The sequence below is a fragment of the Folsomia candida genome, unplaced genomic scaffold (assembly GCF_002217175.1).
Source record: "Folsomia candida strain VU population unplaced genomic scaffold, ASM221717v1 Fcan01_Sc001, whole genome shotgun sequence".
Taxonomy (NCBI): Eukaryota; Metazoa; Arthropoda; class Collembola; order Entomobryomorpha; family Isotomidae; genus Folsomia; species Folsomia candida.
Window position 1 is genome coordinate 19609006 of NW_019091193.1, and position 20145 is coordinate 19629150.

General features: G+C 37.0%; 1 protein-coding gene and 1 long non-coding RNA gene across 2 annotated transcripts in view; one reads left to right on the forward strand and one right to left on the reverse strand.

The window, feature by feature from the left end:
* Nucleotides 1–726: 726 nt before the first annotated feature.
* The window catches only part of LOC110841734 (RNA-binding protein MEX3B), a 28123-nt gene continuing 8704 nt past the window's right edge, over nt 727–20145 (reverse strand). The window contains exons 3-6 of the mRNA XM_022087428.2: nt 3849–3908; nt 3425–3769; nt 2639–3254; nt 727–2306 (exon numbers count right to left, since the gene is read on the reverse strand). Coding sequence (XP_021943120.2) covers nt 2213–2306; nt 2639–3254; nt 3425–3769; nt 3849–3908 — 1115 coding nt within the window. The 3' untranslated portion in view covers nt 727–2212. The remainder of the gene's footprint in view (nt 2307–2638; nt 3255–3424; nt 3770–3848; nt 3909–20145) is intronic.
* LOC118433944 lies at nt 10999–12020 on the forward strand. The gene is made up of 2 exons (XR_004833689.1): nt 10999–11682; nt 11754–12020. It is a non-coding gene; the product is annotated as an uncharacterized LOC118433944 (long non-coding RNA).

Consider the following 20145-nt stretch of genomic DNA (forward strand, 5'->3'; position numbering starts at 1 on the left):
GTTCACAAGATAACGATATGTACGTAGACAAGTACACCCGGTATAATTTATGCACGGCGTTGTGTTGCAATGCAGATAAAAAATATTAACACTTCATTATGAGAACAGGTTAATTGTCTTTTAGTAATTTGCAATTATTGTGAATTGGTATATTGTCCTTAGAAGTAGTGTCCACCTAGTGTCACGATCAAATTTATTTCCATTGCATAATTGCCTGATTGATCCGGGGTCGGCGAAGAAATTACGTGCCACGATTATTGATTATAATTTTTATTGATGAGATTACTCATGTGTCATGATGTCATGTCTTGTTTTTGAAAATACTAGGGTATAATAATGGGTTGGGATGATGAGTTTATTATAGTGAGGTGAGCATGGGTCGTTTTCGTTCGTCACTCATTACGAGTTATGTTACCTTGGAGGAAGTGTACTACACCAACTTTTAGCAGCAGTAGTAGTCAGTTGGGAAATACAACGTAATAAATATGCAACACGTGCGACATGAATAAACAACTTGATGATGTGACATGGAGAAATGCAGTGGGATTATGCGATGATTTTTTTAATGTCAAGGTTGTCGGAAACCAATGAATTATTTTTGGGGAGTGTGTATACCACGTCCATTTTACACAGGTGAACGATGCACGAGGAGCCATTGACTGTAAATGCATGGAAAATGCAGATGAAATGAAGAAGGCAATTTAACGATTTGATCCAGCAAATAAATAAACGCAAGACAACCAATGAAGCAATATATTGCAGGGTAAGAAATCATTGTTACGCAAATTACTCAAGTCTACAAAAAGCTTAAAACTACAATTATTTTTCGTACGCACCTGATTGGTGAGGTTGAGTTGAATGGTGAAAGTAGATAGGTTATCTAAACATCAGTCGAAAGTATAATTCTAATATTTCTGAGCTGATCGCTACAAATTGATTAATAATTCATAATAGATAGTTCATTAAATAAACGCTAACCCATTCTCGGATCTACTGTACTCAATTTCACATTTGAATAAAATTATAAATCATAAATAGACTTAGTGCTAAGAAAATAAATTCATCATCTTAATTAAAATAACCCCTCTGAGTGGTGTGGTTGTTCCATTTCGATTTTTACGATCTACGAATAATACTATTAAAACTTATATACCGAAAGTTCATTAATTCTGCTCAAGTTTTAATATATGTAACTAAACAAAAGTCCAGCTAAAAATAAGACAGTCATTTCATACGAAATACAAATAATATATCTTGTTGTAAAATTGCAAATAATGCTTCTTCGCTTCTTTCCGTCGAAGCAATCAAAGTAAAAATGGTACTGTTAAGAATATAAACATAATACAAATATTATCATAAATAATTTTCTGCTCTGAATATATAATATAATTTTAATAGTTCATAATAATTTCGGTAATAATATGCCCACTCGCTTTGTGGTGTATATAATTCGCTGCCCAAAAGTAAGAACTGGGCCTCTGTGTCTCAATCAAATGGAGGAGGAAATGCAAAATGTCACAAGATAATTTGGTCTACCATTTATTTATTCCTGGGGCTGTGGGGGATATATTACGCTACTTCTTGTTCAGTTTAATTCAACGTATTCCCAAAAAATGAAAAATATATCCTCCTCTCATGATTTGAAATACCCAAAGTCATTTCATTATCTAAGTTTATGTACGAAGTCAGTTCTGTTTTGTAATAGGTTCAAAAATAATTTGTATAATGATCAAAAATCTAGCCTTATCCTTTAAGGTATATTTGTTAGGTATTAAAATGTAATAATGCATCAAATGTTAAAAAATTAATAATCATGAAATTCATTTTATCTTTCTTGTGCTGTTCCGTTGCTTACGAAGAATAGAATAAATACCTAGTCTTTGTTTACCGGGTATATGTAATACATAATAATTAGACGCGAAGAGAGTTATTCCTATGATTACTATGCTAGTCAGTTAAACCTATGTATCTAGTTGGTTAAATCCTCTCAGAGTTTGTATGCATAGCGTAAAATCTTAATCTCTGGTTCCAGATGCTTACGTAATAATATCGGATATCGGAATCGGATTACAGTATATAAGTAAATGCAAAATAATATGAAGAAATCTAGAAATATATGCATTCTCAAGTTTTAAAAATGGGGATCGCAACCTGCTGAAAAGAGGGAATACATTTTTCAGTGCTATTTAGTGAGGTAAGTTCAATTGAAATTCTATTGTAGAGAAATTAGATTGGATGCGGCAAGCGCAGTTTCCAGAGTGGGCGAGTCCCCGAGTCCTTCGTCTCGTGAAGAGTGCTGGAACTCACTGGAAAGGAAAAAAATCACATAAGACCAATTGACGCGGAAACGAAAAAACGGCACGGATTAAGTTTATATGCAGAAAACTATTGATCAATAAGATCAATAAGTTGTCGACCCCACGATCATAGGTTTTACAGGTTACGTCAGTATAAATGGAATGTTTGTACTATGACCCTAACCATAAGTAGTTTTACAACCCGTTCAGATTTCAAATTTTTCAAAATTTGTAATCCATAGACTTGGAAATTATTTATGTGTTTCATTGGTGCTATTCACAGTTTCACAGTAGAAAACTACAAAATGCGTGTATGCGTAAATCAGGAAATAAATACGAACCTGTCGAAACTTCCCCACAGAGAACTTCCCACGCTGTTGTTTGTTGGAGCATACATGTGATCCGTGATCTTGGTCTGAGAGTTTGACCCTTCTTCAATACTGTTGGGACCGCTTCCGCCAAACAAATACGAGTCCTCAGAGCGACTTGAGCTCATAAATCCATTCGTCTGATTATTTGCAACGACGGTGGACGAGGAATTATCCATAAGAGAGAAGGTCAAGTCGGATAGTGCTTGATGGGCGAAAAACCCATTATCAGCAGATTGTCCATGATTTCCGATGCCTACCTTGGTAGAAAATCCACCATTCAAGCTGTTGAGAGAGGAGAGACTGCCACCCCCACTGCTGGAGCTTCCAATTGACCCAACAGAGTTTCCGTTCTGAGCCAATGCAGCACCAACTCCATGTCCATTTCCGGTAACGGAGGACAAGCTGCTGGAGAGTGAGTTGATAGCACCCAACTGACTTACAAGTCCTAATCCTTCCAGTCCCAAGTTCCCCAGGGAACCAATTCCATTCTTGTACAGATTGGCAAGAATATCCACCGGAGAGAGATCGCTATCCAACATTGGGTTTTGATCCATTGGGAAGCTTCCAGTCCTGATCGCTATATGAGCTAAATATATGCCAAAAATACATATGTGTATTAAAAAAATTATCTTGGCATTTTTTGCACAATATTCAAACTAAATATTAAACAAACAAAACAGTTTTTTGGGAGATTGGATAAATCTGTTTGTCGCCGAGTAGAAGTAATATGCCTAAAATACAAAACAAAACAATTACCTTCAATTTCTCGCTTCGCAACTTGCACATTGTCTGGAAGTCCGGTGACCTCAAAAACGGGATCCTTTTCTCTGGATGGGGTCACAATGTATGTGTGAGTTTGTTGCTGGATTCGTTTAATAGTTGCTCCTTTGGGCCCAACCACAAGTCCCACAACGCGATAGGGAACCGCAACCTGGAGTGTGATTTGACCTGGAACAGGAGCAGGGGCAGCTGGACCGCTCCCTGCACCGCTTTTACGAGACGCCCGAATTTGTGAAAAGTGATCCGCAGCAGACAGAATTTCACGTTTGGCTGCTGCCACATCCTCCTTTCGCCCAGTAACAACGAACACCGGCTCCTCCCCTTTAATTTAGCATCACAATTATTAGCTACGTTTGTGATGGAGAGTACTAATAAGAGAATACTAATAATTTTTATTCACCTCGAACTGGAGTTTTTATGTAGGTGTTGGTCTTAGCTCGGAGCGCCTTGATTTTGCATCCTGTAAGTCAAAAAAATAAATTTTTGTTAATAAGGCTGATAATATAAAACACAAAAGTAATTTAGTTCAAAGTATGCAATGAGTCATGATCTATTTATTTTATATATATATTTTGCATTTCTAGTCTCATACTATTCCAAGAATACTTATTCATACCACAGAGCCTGCTTTTGCTCTCATGAACCTGACAAAATCATGTTCCATCCAATCCCAATTCGTATTAGAAACAACAAAATCAAATCAACCTTGAATTCCGAGAATTCCTTTCACGATTCGTAATCATTCTATTCCAACAACTTTTGTAGTTTTGGCGTCAAATCGACGCATTTACATAGTCATTTCGAAATCCACAAACCCAAATCTCTCTGTATTATTGTTCATGCACAACGGGTTAGAACAACGACAGTTTCACAACTTCTGAGATTATTTCATATTTGTTCCTGGTTATTATTACTATCCATGATGTTGGAAATTTCCCGTATAAAAAACTACCAAACTCATCGTCATTTAGTTAGCATTAACATGGGACAATGTCAGGAGGGTGCATAGAAGCAACAACTTTTTGTTCGAATCCCGGAGTCGGTGGATTGCCAAAAATATCTACCTAAAATTAGATGGTTTGGTTTACAACCATGCCTCGCTCGAGCATTTATTTCACTTCACCACTCGATTTCTTCCCGAGCAGTCCAAAAAGAATAAGCAAGTGTGCATATGCATTGCATCAGTTTGAGTCAAGTTCCATTGCAGTTAATGAAACCTTCGCCCGTTGTCGAGTACGAAGTACGTACATGCACGCAGACATAGCAGACATAGCAAATCCACATATACACAAATTGTTCCTTTCGAACATCTTTCCGTGGTAATGGAATAGCCCAACTTGAAATGAAATTATTTTGTTTTTGCACCATTTCGACGCTCATTCCACCACGCAAATCCACCATCACATCTCCATTCTTCATTAAAAAACCCACTGACGATAAGTGTTAGCAACAGCAACAAAAATAACCTGATACATACATCACGCATACCTATGTGTATAATATGCTTTCCCATCGCAATTTCTAATTGGTAAGTCAGTGAGTGAGTCAGTTAGCTTCGTAAGTATGTATGCATCCATGCTTTTGAACGTTGACTCTCTATTACAATTCTCACATTTGATGTAACAGCAGAGAAGAGCTGGAAAAAGATAGCTCAACATTATTAAGACGGGTTGGATGACATTGGGAGAAGAACACGAGGCCGGTGAACCAAACTAAGGTAGTCGGCCGATTTCACATCAAGTCCAGCCAGGCAGGATCAATAAGACGACGTCAGCCAATAATCACACTTACTGCGCTAAATCATTTTTTGCTTGGTCTATGCACTCCAAAGCACCTCATGTCCACAATGCCTTTGTGATATAACCAACCCCTGCTTATTAACAAGACGAAAATCGCATTACAATCCTAATAAACCAGCGATATGCCTTCAGCTATGCACAGCTCTTGAGCCGCACATGCTTACTCACCTTACTCAAAGTTCATACACATAAAAGTCCACACTGTTAACGATACATGAAACGAACGAATGCAGCCGCACTAGCACACATTACTTGTTTTTATGCAAAAAATCAGCCCAGCAACAATCTCTTATCTCATCATCCTCTCATGAAATCAGTATTATTATTACTGCAAACCAGACTGTGTGGGCTGCTTCATGGCATTTGGCATCATCCACGACAGAGCAGGACCAGGAGGATGATCAGTTCACTCACTCTCGTTTTTCGCAAGGTGCTGCCATATAATAATATCAAGGTGAAGTAAGGATAGACGAGTTCCTTAATACTAGAATCATCCCCACAACATGCAATCAAAATAATTATGACAGAACTGATTCAACTGAAAATGCGAATGTCATTCTCATCCGAAGTATACATGCCATTGATACCATAGTGTACATATTATCATAGGGGTTTATTTATGTATTTACATGAATAACAACTTTTACGATGAAAAATGATATTTACTCCTACTCTGCTGCTGTCTCTCTCTCTCTCTCAAAGGAATGACTTCATCAGCGACTCATTCCTACTTTGGTGCTTAAAAGTACAAAGACTTTTGATCAATTTTCCTCGTCATACTGACATTATCATAATCGTCAGATCCCTAAAACACCTGCTTTTCGCCTCGCATAATTTCTAAAACGAGCTTAAACATAAACCCAAATCAAAACATGATACATGCACACATTCAATTTAATACTTCCTCTGAGTTATTTGCTAGATATTACACCACGATGAGTTGTTTTAAAATTATGGATCCGCTGATGTCTTGACACCAACCTAATATCTTGCAACACCATTTTTAACTGAATCTTACAAACGCAAAGGCATCAAATTGATGATCAGCACATTATTTTTCATATTCTGATTTGCCATCGTTTTGACATTGAAGAAAATATGGTAAAAAAAATCACGAATACTATCAGCAAAACCACCCACCTACGAAAACAAGGTTGGCGCACGGTAAGCAACAAGCAATAAAACGTGTTAGTCTTTCAAAATCTGGGAACGATTACCAATGACAAAATCAGAATAGCAAGTATTTTAACTCATACAATCTGTAGCTCGCATGCGAAACAACTAAATTCTTTCAAACAACACGTTTTGAACTTTCGTGCAATTGTCATAATATAATTCTGATTGAATAATGCACGACCTTGACCTCATCAGAAGCTGAACTATTGGTCTTGAAACACGGAAACGTCAAAAACAGAAGTTTCCCATGTATGTATTTGAGTATATAAATATCTACTCTAACAGAACTATCGTCATCATCAACCTGCAGTGTACAACGAAATATTGAATTTTTTCACAAATTGTTCTTGCATCACATCCAGTAATTTTTGATAGGAATTAATGACCACAATCTTATGATGTGATAATAATTAACGACACGCTACTGCAATTGTTTACTGATAATCATAACCAACCACACTTAGAGTCGCATGCGGCTCGTGACACTTTTATTAAATAAATTCAACAGCCAAGCTGCACAAGGTTCGCAAACTAATAATAACCAATTACTTATCAATGACCACTCTCCAAATAAAGTAAGACTTGAGGCGTCTTTTTACACATGACACAACCCAACCGTCCAAGTTTTAATAAAAGAAGCAATTAGTCAATCAGTAGACACAGCGTTCCCATCAATGCTCATGACATTTTGAGGTTCATTAGCTAAAAAATAACGAAACTAAGGATTCCATTAAACTTTAAGGGGGCTCAGGTTTGAAGGGTCACGTTAAATTATGACATCGCAAGGCAAGGGCGTGCACTCACTAATATCTGTCAGCATCATCGTCCTGAAGTAAAGTACAGTTGAAAGATAATTTAACTATTAGTTAAGAAGATAATAAAATTAAGTTTGCCTTCATGATGATGATGATGATCAACCAATGTGGATTTGCCGTCCCACGCCAAGTGACCACGCAAACACCATTGATGTCATAGTCTGGGTCCGAGATGCATATGTGCGCAACATGAGAAAACTATTCATCCCATCATTATTTGTAATTTATTAGCAGTGCAGTAATAATATGATGTACCTATTTGTAAGACAAATTGTAGAAACAATTACTCAAACATTATGTATGCACAACAATTCCCATTGCAGCTGAGAAAAGGATTGCCAGGTATATTAACACCTAAGGCTTCGGTCGGAAGTGATCATCTCTGATTTTTATCGAACCAATGTGCATGTTCAATTACATATGTACTTTAATTTTTTTGAATCGTGCAGACTTTGAAAAATTACACCGCTTAAAAAATTATTTTTCAGCTTATTATTTAAATTCAATCACAGGCCAAACCGTGGGCAGTATGAAAAACCCAATGTTGTGCTTAACAAATTAAAATTGGTTCAGTCAATATCTGAGATGATCACTTCACACCTTCGCATTGCAAGTTTTATGCCTCTTCTAACTTGTGTATACAGGTATGGTAAGGAATGTTACATCACAAACTCGGCAGAAATTTTTTTAACACCAATGTCGTCAGAAACAAAGTTAAGCTCATTTATATTTGAAATCAATATCCATGAACTAAATATATTTTGTAACCTAACTGACACAATCATGAATTATTCTAAACTGCTCCCAACTGCCAAGCTACTAAATGCATGATAATTTTCTTAGAGTCATAGTGCAAACTTGAGCAGAAGCTACACTGCAATTTAGGAGAGCAACGAATTATGCTCACCACATAAGCAGGGAACTGAATACATGGACGGCGTTAACATAAACCTGGTGATGACTTATTTCTGTCCGTGGTATGGCTTATGCTAATTCCCAAATAGCAAATTCTTTGGCATAATGCAACACAGGCCGTCGAGCCAAATGACTCTCATTTTCATTTTCACAAGTGAATGAGAGGTTAGTGACTGCATATTATGAGTGCTCATGTCTGCTGCTGCTTCCTGACGAACAGATTTCAAAACTTTGGAAAATAACTTGCACAAAACTTGGAGTTTTCTGCTGCAGTTCTAAAATTCAAATTCCTCAAACAAATTCTAAGCTATAAATGCAAATGATTGTCACAAACACTGCGTAGTCAAATGAATGTTGGAGACAACCCACAGCCATATCAGGAATTTAGCCTTTTATTAATGAATCGTCAACAGCTTCTCATATACATTTCTCGTTAGACTGAAATATGTTACCCTCAACCGCATCCTCTCAACTATATATTTTTTGTTGGTATTATTTTCTTGGTCGCCGAAAGTATTTCCGCCGCTTGCACAAGTGGAAGGAAATTCCAAATAGTATGCATGCATATTAGACGAGGATTAACTCAGCTCACAAATAACTGGTGACCTTCTAATATCTTGGTCCTGTGTTATGCATAATACTGGCGATGAATTGTTGTGTAATAAGAAATATAAAATTGTCAATTTTCTCAAGAAAACATTGTACAAAACAAGGTACAAAACCTCGACTCGTTACCTCGACTGAGTAACATAAACCACTGAACATGGTTTGGATGGCACAGAAGAACATAAATACCCTTCAGCAGAATTCTCAACTAATTATCAAGAGTGGCAGTCATTAACAAATAATTGAGAAAACTAACCAACCACCAAACCATGATTAATAAATTTTATATTCCCTCGTGTTCAAAGATGTGCACACGAAACTCGACATCACGACGACTTGCGGACGGAAATCATGAAACCTTCTCCTTGTGTTTAACCTTTACAGCCTAAACACAAACACGAACTTTAACGGAACCACAAATATTTTGCTTTGTACTTCGGATACTAAACTAATAGTTAAGATTAAAATTCACTATTCAGAACGAACAAAGGAGGAGCCAGGCAAACTGATTAAGCAGTAATTTATTTAGGGTATCATTCACAAATAGTCAAAATATACACGCGTACCAAAGATTCACTTCCGCCAATGAAAATAATAAATGAATATATAAAATAACTTATTATTGCACTCTAGCCATATCATGTACATATGTCTGGAATTTAGTTTTGGAAATGTGCATCCGCCCAAAAAGTGTCATGCAAATTCTACAGTCCAATTTAAATTATATTCACTCCAATTATCCCCTCTTCCTTCATCCTACACCGTAATAATGGAGTTCACATATGTTCATTGTACATGTGACTGTGCACCGGTGACGCCAATATTTGTAATGCAACCGGGCTTTGACCTGTTAAATTTCGCACGATACGGTGTTTGTCGAATTATGCAATAGTAAATACAAAATATGGCATAGCATCGTTTTAACGTGTTCAAGTAGAAAACGTTTCCAACCTTTCATTTACATATGCATGCAGTATAACGTGTGTTTTATTCCAATAAAAAATCTATCGTTTATTGTTTAGCAATACATGTATGCCTGCAACTGAAATCAGCTCGACAATAAACCCCCACACACCACAAAAATACAATATATTTCGTGCCCAACTGAATCAGCTAGAACACATTTAGGACTTTCCAGTTAATGAGGAACGATATGGGAAATTATTCACAATTCTAAAATTTTCATCCAATAATTATTAACCTGAGTTGTTTATTTACGAGAAACAGAAAATCTCAAGATTGTTGTTAGATCGGAGCGTGGATTGCATTCCATCCCACATAAATAAAGTTTGATGACTATGACCTCCGCCACACGATGCGAGTGGCGATAATGTTGACTCGGACCATAACACACACCATATGCACATCGACGCATACATCAAGCATACATCGAAAACCAGACCACCGCCTCCAACACAACAATAGCATTTAGTTGACCCAACGCTGATGTAATCTGTTACGAAATATATAAACTGATCGAACCAAAATCTAATTCCGCCCTTTCATCAGATCAAAAGGGAGTACAATTGAAAAATAAATTGCAATCATTCTAAAAACAACACCACCCTCTCTTCCCTTCTCAGTGCTCATGGTCATTCGCAGCCAGAAGATGAGTCCTACAAAAATGAGACGACCCAAATGTCCAGTCACAAAATACCAGTCGACTACATACTTACACTGCCAGTATTCATATTCGATGGATTGACGTTTCAACAATATCTCACCAAGAAATATTCATACACTAAAATATAAAGAAGTCACATATTCTCTCTCGTCACTTCATTATGCATGAATATTTGCAGAAATATCAAATGATCCATGAACTCATTTTCCAACTTTAGTACACATGTATTGATGTATACTCGAAAAACTTGAGCTTCGTATTTCCTCAATACAAACAAATTACTGTCCAAATCATAATGGGCGTTTAGTTGAACTCATTTTAGCTGAAGGATATCAATATAACTTGATACATACAAGAGTTAAATTATGATTATCCAACTGCACAACATGAGCAACATAAACCAGAGACTACAAAACCTAACAACTGCGGGGTTGTTGGTGAATGTCCTTAATTTTTACTTAGCCAGCACCAACTACATACAAGCAGACCATTTATTCAATTCGAGAGGACATGATATAGTCAATTCATCAATAACTATTATAGCGACGAGAAATCATCAACAAATGTGAACGTGACGATGACCTCAACCATAAAAATGTGAGGTCGCAGGTCGTTTTCATAAATTATAGGGTAATAAATCACAATTGCAGAAAATTATGTAATTTAAGAATCACATCGCATGGACAAGCAGACATATTGGCAGTCTTTCTAATTGATTTTATGAGCAATTAATCTAATTTCGGAGCAAATAAGTACCGTTTCTTTATCGACCAGACTCATTGTCAGACGAATGCACTTTGCCTGCGTACAAGCTTATCAAGTTATGCACGTACGTGTGTCGATACATTGTTGGGGGAATAAGAACATCCTGACAAAAATTCAATAACGTTGTAACAAATCGATTATCATGCCAGGAAATATATCTCCCTGCTATAAATGTTGATTGCTATTTTGAGTACATCCGCATTAAGTTTGTGATATATTTTCCAGAAGAGCTGGTGCTTATTACGTAGTAGGGAACCAATAATCCTAAGAACGGTACCAATACGGTATGCTAATACATATTAACACGATTTACCCAATGCGTTCAACATACAATTTTACACCACCACCGTATTAATGAACTCCGCATCTGTATTTGCATGGCTTATCAAAGCCCAAGTCAGGAACACGGAAGGGCGGAGAATTAGACAGCAGATATCCAACAAACCGAATCGTTTTGCTATGCCACATGAATCGTGGTTATACAATGATTAGCTTCTAGTGCAGCATTCAGCTTACTGTAATATATATGTGCAAGTACGTAGATAAAAAAAATCCTCTCATTTTTATCATCAATTAACAGACTTTGTTCTCACTCTTACTTCCAGACGGCAGTCGCCTGATGTTTTTAGCTGGAGGAACGAACGAGGACAAGTAAATAACTGGCAAATGGTCGAGATCGAAATAATAAAACAGATGATGAGATTCTGGGCAAAGCACCCACACCATCAGGACGTGATATTCAGTTGGAACAAGAGCTTCATTCCCTCTGCTCAAGATCACAGCTATCTCCCACACATGCACAAAAACTGCTTCATTCAAAGTGCAAGAAATTTCAAATTAAAGTTAAATAAAAACTCTTTGTCAAATGTCAAGTAGATGGTTTCATGTAGGGCTCATGGGCAGGCAGCGCCTCGACACCATGATTATTTACTACTGTGCATAGTCCATTCATTTTTGCACAAAGTATGCAATAACCACATGATATTGATGATGATTTGGAGTTCATAACCTCGTTTTAATATAATTTTTGATCAGCATAATTTGTTGCATTTGAGGTAACGGCCATGCATACATATTTACCTTCATCAGGTCACATAAGTTAGGTCACCCGTCAGGGTCTGTCAAACTCAGATTGGACACTTTTTTTTCTACAACGTCTTAAGCGACAGAAGCTGCGACTATCTCTGAACGCATGATTTATCAATCTTGAGTTTGTTTACAGCGATTAATATTTAGATGCATTGATTATGATTACACGTAGTAAATCTAAGATAAGCTATAACTGCAAAAAATGAGTGAAACAAACAAAATGCCTTGTGCATACGTTATGCGCATTTATTGGTAATCCAGAAATAGCATCAATTATCGGCAAGGGATGAGCTACGTATATGAGTCACACGATGTATGTATACCAGGGTTGAATGATTCAGCGATTTAATAATCAAACATGTGCAAAATAATCACGCAGTATTTATCATGTGTTATCCAACGTTACATATTGTACGACCGGATTCCAGCCTCAGCCACAGCTTCTGCAGAAACAAGCTGCAAATTTATCAGGATACGGACTTTCGTTAAAGTGACAAACGTGGATATTGTTTGTAATGACTAAAATATATTTTCACAAGAAAAATAAATGGGAATAAATGTGTATTCACAACTAAAATAAAAATTGACTATATCGTATTGCATATAACTACGTAATTGTCGATGCAATGCCAAAATAATAGATCGAAACATCATAATAAATTACATGACTATTCACTAAAAAATCACAGCTATATAACATTAAGCATACAAGGAGGATATATTTTCAGAATGATATCTGCCTTTCCTGTCAACACCCATCCTCTTTTTGCTTTACCTATGTACGTATCTAAACTAGTGCGCACATGCAAGTGCAAATTACAAAACCTGATTTCCACCAAAGAAACTGAGAGTAAAAAAAAGTTGCAAAAACCGGCAATTCTAACAAACCTTATCGTACGGACAGATATCCTGCTCGCTTAACTCAACCAAGACAAGTTCGTTTTCCTTAAATTAGATACGTACAATAATAGCTTGACTAACAAAGCTTACAATTGGCTCCGTCTTTTCACAGCAGATTCAGGTTAGATGCACGATGATGTTACGTGTTCAAGAAATGTGAGCAAACTCAGCTTATGGCACAGCATGGAATTTCACAGCATTTGCGTTGGTTTGCTTTTAGGGTAGAGTAAATTCGCAGTTGGTTTCGCAGAAGTGAGTTGGCTTTTAACTACAACAATGCATAACTTGCATCCATCCATCGACAAATAGCGCTGAGGCGCATATAGCAGCAGCACCTATTTAATAGCACGACTGTCAGTGCAAGTCATTCAACGTCCAACCAAATGTCCAAAAATGTTCAATTCAAATCCGACAGCAAATTCATGGACACTGAGCCAGGTGATTGCACTTGGATTCAATTTAATACGCTGTGGATGATGTTGCTGTCGACACCAACATCCTTTCGCATGGTTTTGGATTATTGTGTATTTCGGTGCATATGCATGTACTTAAATAGGTATGTATGTACGCGATATGATAGGAATAGAGCGTCTCCCATTCATCCACCCACCAAAATCTCAAGTTTTCCTATGTACTTGTTAATATTACTTATTCATACATACCCATCGTCATGCACAGTACTCGTCGAAATGAGTATTTATCCTCAATTGCTAACTATAGGTAGTTGAAAACTACACCTGTCAACACCAATAGCGACAAACTAAAAGTACGCAACTAATACATTACATTTTTTTCTTTAATGGACTTGCAGACTCCAAAATTCCGGATTGTGGCTTTCGGTTGTTTTCATAAATAAATTCAAAACAGTTTTCGTCTCGTTACATGATGGGGATGACGTAGTTGGAAATTATCACTTTAGAGACGAAATTTCATGCACATTTCTAATACGACACGTGAATGACAATTAGCTCAGTCTTGATTAATGTCAGGATGAAAATATTTTTTTAAACTCATTCAAATGACTCGAGAACTAAATAAGAGTAACTAAAAATGCTGGACTGAATTGACATGAAACAAGGGAAACGACAGCAAATTATGCAACTCAGGAGGGGAGGTTGTGTACTACCAACTCTCGGATCTAGATGCCCTTTGGATATTTTGTAGTGTCCCATGAATGAACAAGAACCCCGAAGTGGTTTAATGCCATGGCCACATTTGCGCCCGCCACACCCACTCTATAGCCGAACATGGGATAATATAATAATACTAATGAACCCGGACTCTGGTGATCTCATCTCATCCGATCTCCTTCGAGGATTGTGTAGCTCTTCACGTAAGCATACAACGCACTGCTGCACAACATGAATTACCCAAACTACGACTCACTGCTAATAAATGCAAATAACCCCAATTTTGCAAGTTGCAACCCAGCTTGTTTTTACCATGTGATGCCTGTGAAAAGCATCTCTTTATCCGGCCTGATAATCTAAAGCAAGTATTCCTCGAGTACACCAACTTCTCCATCATGACGAGAAACCATACCCACTTGAGTCACATCCATATTCATCTCCAAATGTTAATGCCCCAAGCTCACTTGATGCACAACTCTAGATTTGTTTGAGTGTTGAAGTTGAGCTGAGAAAAAGCAGCCAAATCCAAAGCTAAGTACATTCATACAAATGAGCTCGTCGTTCGATGGTCTGAATTTACCACTAGGTCCTTGCACCACTGGCTACATTTTAAAGCTTTTATATAACTCGCAAAACTTATTGACATTCACCGATCTTGAACTATGCATAACTCGTGCAAACAACAAAATTTGATGTTTATGCTATTTACGCAGTGCAAATAAGAAATATTTCCATGCAATATTATGTGCAAGTTAAACGGAAAGCATGGTGGGGTACTGTGGTAGTACGTCAAAAATGTTGTATAACTATAGCGTCACACGTTAAAACATATACCAAATTAAAATATACACCATTTGATTCTGAGGTAAAAAACCTTCCCAACTTTTCTTACAATACAAAACAGAGGAGGTGGACGAAAGACGCTGTGAGCTACCCAGCTATACATACACAATCCCACATCATATATTATCAGCAAAGGTATTATACAAGATGCAAATGGTAAAAACCGGGATTGTGAAGCTAAGAAAGAAAACACGTATATTTTTCGTATTATGAGAGGATAACCAAGATTACTTTGATGCGGAGTGTGCAATTTCCCTTTCATCAGAACGCTTACTACCACTTCTTAATAAATTTAATGGTCGGGTTGAAGTTAACAACAGCAATTCACTTGCATTTCAACAAGTAGAAAACCTGAAAATTACTTGCCTTCGAACAGTGCATCAACTTGTACCATTGCCATCAACTTATTGATTGATTACACGAGGCTTTAGTTCAACAAAGTTAGTTATTCATCTACATAAATATGCAGCAAGAGAATGCATGCGACAAAGTTGTCCATCAATTCAATTAGACTCAACTACTGACCAAAATGTTTCTACAGAACAACTTGAAAACAAACCAGGCAACAACACTTAGTAGTATGGACCAGATTGGTCAGTTACTTAACTTCTTTGGATATACATATAAAATTTATATATTTGCGAAATGAATTATTTGACTCATCATTTGGAGCAAACTATACGACGATGATAAGATGAGGGCATTGCTAATTTAGCTTCGGCTCCTTGTAGTCTCCTCAAGCATATGTACATATATGAAGTTTTAGGAATTTTAAGTTACGAAATAAACGAAAGACTAATGACCTAAACTTTACTTAATGCGATAATAATGTCACGAACAACTAACACCAGAATAAGCGACCCTTTGCCCAAGTTGACCAGAATGCATAGGTTGCAGGAGTTCTTGTTTGTTTCACTATCCTTGGACACTACAATTGGTTTGGGTTGGTTTATGTAATACCTGCACAATTTTGTGCAGCAAACCTATCAGTCACCTCTAATTCACCTGAGAAGGTCAAGTTTTCCAATCATAAGCTCTCCCTCGTTCAGGTCGGATATTGCACTTTGGTAAACTTAATTCTTGATTTGTATCATCTTGATGATTTCACTGCTTACAAAAAATCTCGAAAAATCGCAAATGTTTAGGTGAGTATTGTGCGCATAAAACTCGTTGAGCTTCTTTCTTCTTCAATTCAAAGTTCCAGAGCCAAGTAAGCAAAGTTTGCCAATTATGTGAAGACCATTAAACTTAAACCACAGTTGTTTCCTGTGGCATCCACGCATGGACGTTAGCTTTTATTCATCATGCTATACGACACATCTTCCACATATGTTCATCTTATTACACCTGTCCACGTCCACTGCCCACCTCCCTGCAAATTGGCGATGTGTAATTATTCTTCTACATATTCGTGCTTCTTTTGTGGCACGTACATACACACATAATGATTCCATTATTAGCTAATTTCCAGCTAAAGCAATATCAGTGTGGTGGTGGTCTTACATATATCCGATCCAAATTTCGCCAGAAATTGGTTGTCTTTTTTACCGTTTGTTGATTGTAATCATGAAAAATATTCACTTGAAATTCAATCAAAATTTGAGAAACGTTGCAAACTTCGGTGTGTGTGATGATAGCGTTTAGACGAACAATTTATACGGAGCAACCACAAACTAAAGATTCAATGATATAATCTCTAAAACAAGATCACGCTCTCGCATTATGACCGTTTCATAGGTTGTTGCTAAAACATTTATCGTCTTGATAAACTCAAAAACTTTTATCATAAATGTAGAATAAATTGTTGTAAATACTTTCGCCCACGGTCATTGTTAGGATTGCTATTTAATATAAATGAGCTACAATATTACCATTATGGAAAAAAAACATTCCATCTCGATCTCGCGACCACAAATACAAGCTACAGCTTAGAATATTTTGGGAAATAAATAAGTTGCGACTGCACATGTACCCACAGCCAAAGTTTGAAAACGAGGATAGTAAACCCAATCCTGAAAAATACTGGTTGAATGGGATGAGGGGCATGCACTGGGATGATGAGAACGTAATGCAATTCAAATTCAAGACCAATATTCACAAGGCAAGGGAAGTACTTTTTATGATTCTCGTATCCTTTACCTTCACAATTACTTTGACCTTGCCAACTCCTCGGTGGATAATGAACTCGCTCAACTCAAGTCTAGTTCCACAAAAGTTGCAGTAAAAAAGCAACAACTCACGGATTGATGTTAACGTACTATCGTCCTCTACTTGTTCTAGCAGATTTTGCATCGTATTATGTTTTGATTTGGTGTGGTAACCAGGAGTTGAATCATCATCATCATGAAACCAGCGAAATATCATTTCACTCTCATTCCTTATTGTTGGCGTTTGTCGCTTTGTTGGTTGGCTGATCCCCTGATCGGCAAACATTTACCACTTGAAAAAAATCAGGCCAGGTGTACGAACGTAACGAAATGGCAACATTTTCTTTGCATTTCGTAGACATTGTGCTAGCTGGCAACATAAATTGACAAGTACGAAGGAAGGGGGTGACATCCGACGAACAAATGACAATAGTAAATGAAGAGTAGTGATCATTCTTGTGAGTCTCATAGTGTAATTACGTCAGTAATTGACATGTAATATTTCGCACGGTTATTGCTTGTACATACTCAGACATGACACTACTTACATCATAGGGGACAAAGCATTTCATTTATTTAATGTCAAGATAACCTTCTCACACCGGATATAACACAGGAGGAAGGATGGATAAAACACACAACAAAGAATAACTACATCTGTGCATAGGTAAATGCAAAACTCGAGACACTAGAATGATGAACCGCTCTTAATTCGTAATAGCATCCTTAAATCGCCATATTACTTATGTAACACAAAATAAGCACACTAAAATTATCTAAACTGCAGTTAAACATAACTCAAGCATACGACATTTTAATGTCGTAAATATTTTGCAGCTAGTCAGTCGTGGACAGCATCAGGTTGGGGTGCATACGCTTATCCCATCCATGATAAGACTAATTGCCTAACATTCTACTGATTGAACCAAAGAAGAAAATGAAGCGACAAACAGAATACCATTCCTTGACCTACTAATATATGTAAGCAATTATTTAGACAGGAAATCAAATTCCAGCCCAAAACAATGCAATGCCGCGCTCTGTTCATCTATACCATGCTCAACTTATGATGATGAATTACATATCACATTAATGGTTAGGGGTCACCATTCAGTAACTCTACATTTGCCTGCATAAGAAAAGATTGTTAATTAGATTAACAGCTTGTCCTTACATATTAAATCCCAATGCGTTAACATTCACTCACATACACGTAAATCTAACTACAATTCAACACGCATGGGTTTTCATTGAACGTCTTCCGTTCACACAAAATGAGCAACAAACTTCAAGTAATGTTAATAACTAGACAATTATGTGCCAAAATACAGCGAGTTTTGTAGTGTTTTGGAAGCTTCTTTCAGTGTTTTTGGATGCTTATAAAATACAATGTACATATAAATTTTATATGCTTATTCATTCAGCACTGGTGTAAGTTGAATCAAAGGAAGGGATTGAAGGAAATGCTTGTGCAAGATTTTTTAGTACTAAAAATAGTTTAAGCATTGTTGTTGGATATATTTACAATCTGGATTTGTTGTGATCAATACTTGGAAACCCAGTGTACACAAGAAATCGATTTTTTTTTACTTGAATGTAGCATAAAAACTAACTGGTGGTTGTTGATTAACTAAGGATAAGTCAGTGGCTCAATGAATGGTCAGAAGATGAATTTTGTGAGTTCAGCACAACCAAAGAGGAACCTCATGAAATCAGTGTTACTCTTTGGTCCATGTTTTGTTATTAAATTAATATTATTAAATATTCTCATGATGATCCAACTACCCGAAGATACAACTCGGCCATTTTCTCTGCACAAATGGGCAGTAACGTTTTACAAGCAGGTTTAAAGCCAGAGTTTCCCTTCATCCAGGTTCTGGCTCCAGCATATACCGAGCTACTGCTACTTAAGGGCTTCCTTTTAAGGATATCGGAATGCAATCCAAGATCAAAAGTAGGAATTGTGTAGTTATCCAGTTTTTAGACTCCAAATGAATCGAAATTTGGAAGAGAAATCTGTTGGTAACCTTATAGCACAACGACCGGATAGCATTTGTTGCAATGTATTTCTGAGTTTGGAATGCACACTTTCATAGTAAAGTAATTCAAGGCAATATCGCCTTTTCAAATGTGAGCAAGGAATTGTACGTAGCAAAACAAGCTCACGATGAGGATAAAGAAACTGATCCCTTGATCATTCTTTGTGGCCACGTGTAAACTTGGTTATGTATCGAATGCGTATAGATATATGTACATTCTGCTTTTCTTTGATGTTGGAACTTGAATAAAATCGACTCCTCCAGTCCATCCAACTATGCTCCAGCACTTAACCTATTTACCAGTTATGTAGCCCTCTCTCAAAAAAAGCAAAAAAGGTGGTTTCTTTATTCTCCGTTATACCACTCACCCTGTAACTGGGTTCCCAAATTTATAAAGTCGTTAGCACGAATCTACCTGGTATAAGAAGACTCCAAAGTTCACTTCCATTCTGAGAAGTACAATGTTCTTGCCATAAAACCATCCGGCTGTATAAAACTATCTTACATCATAATGGACCATAATAAAAAGGTCTGTATGATAGATGGCTCAAAAACGGCGCAAGGTCCCTTAAACAATTATTACCTTTTCATCACATGGGATGAATGGTCTAGAAAGCCGGGTGAGTGAGTGGTGGTGGTGGTTTGTAAAATAAGGAAAACACCGTCGATACAAGGAGAGCCTTTTTTACCTGCAAGCAATGTCTGTTGTCGTCTTTAAACTTCCTTCAGACGACCCTCATTCACCCAATTTTCTTGTTAAGCTGTATGAATAGTCTAAAGAAGCAAGAAACTTCAGCTGAACCACCACATCAAACGAAGAAGGATTCTAAAATTCGTAACTTGGTTGTT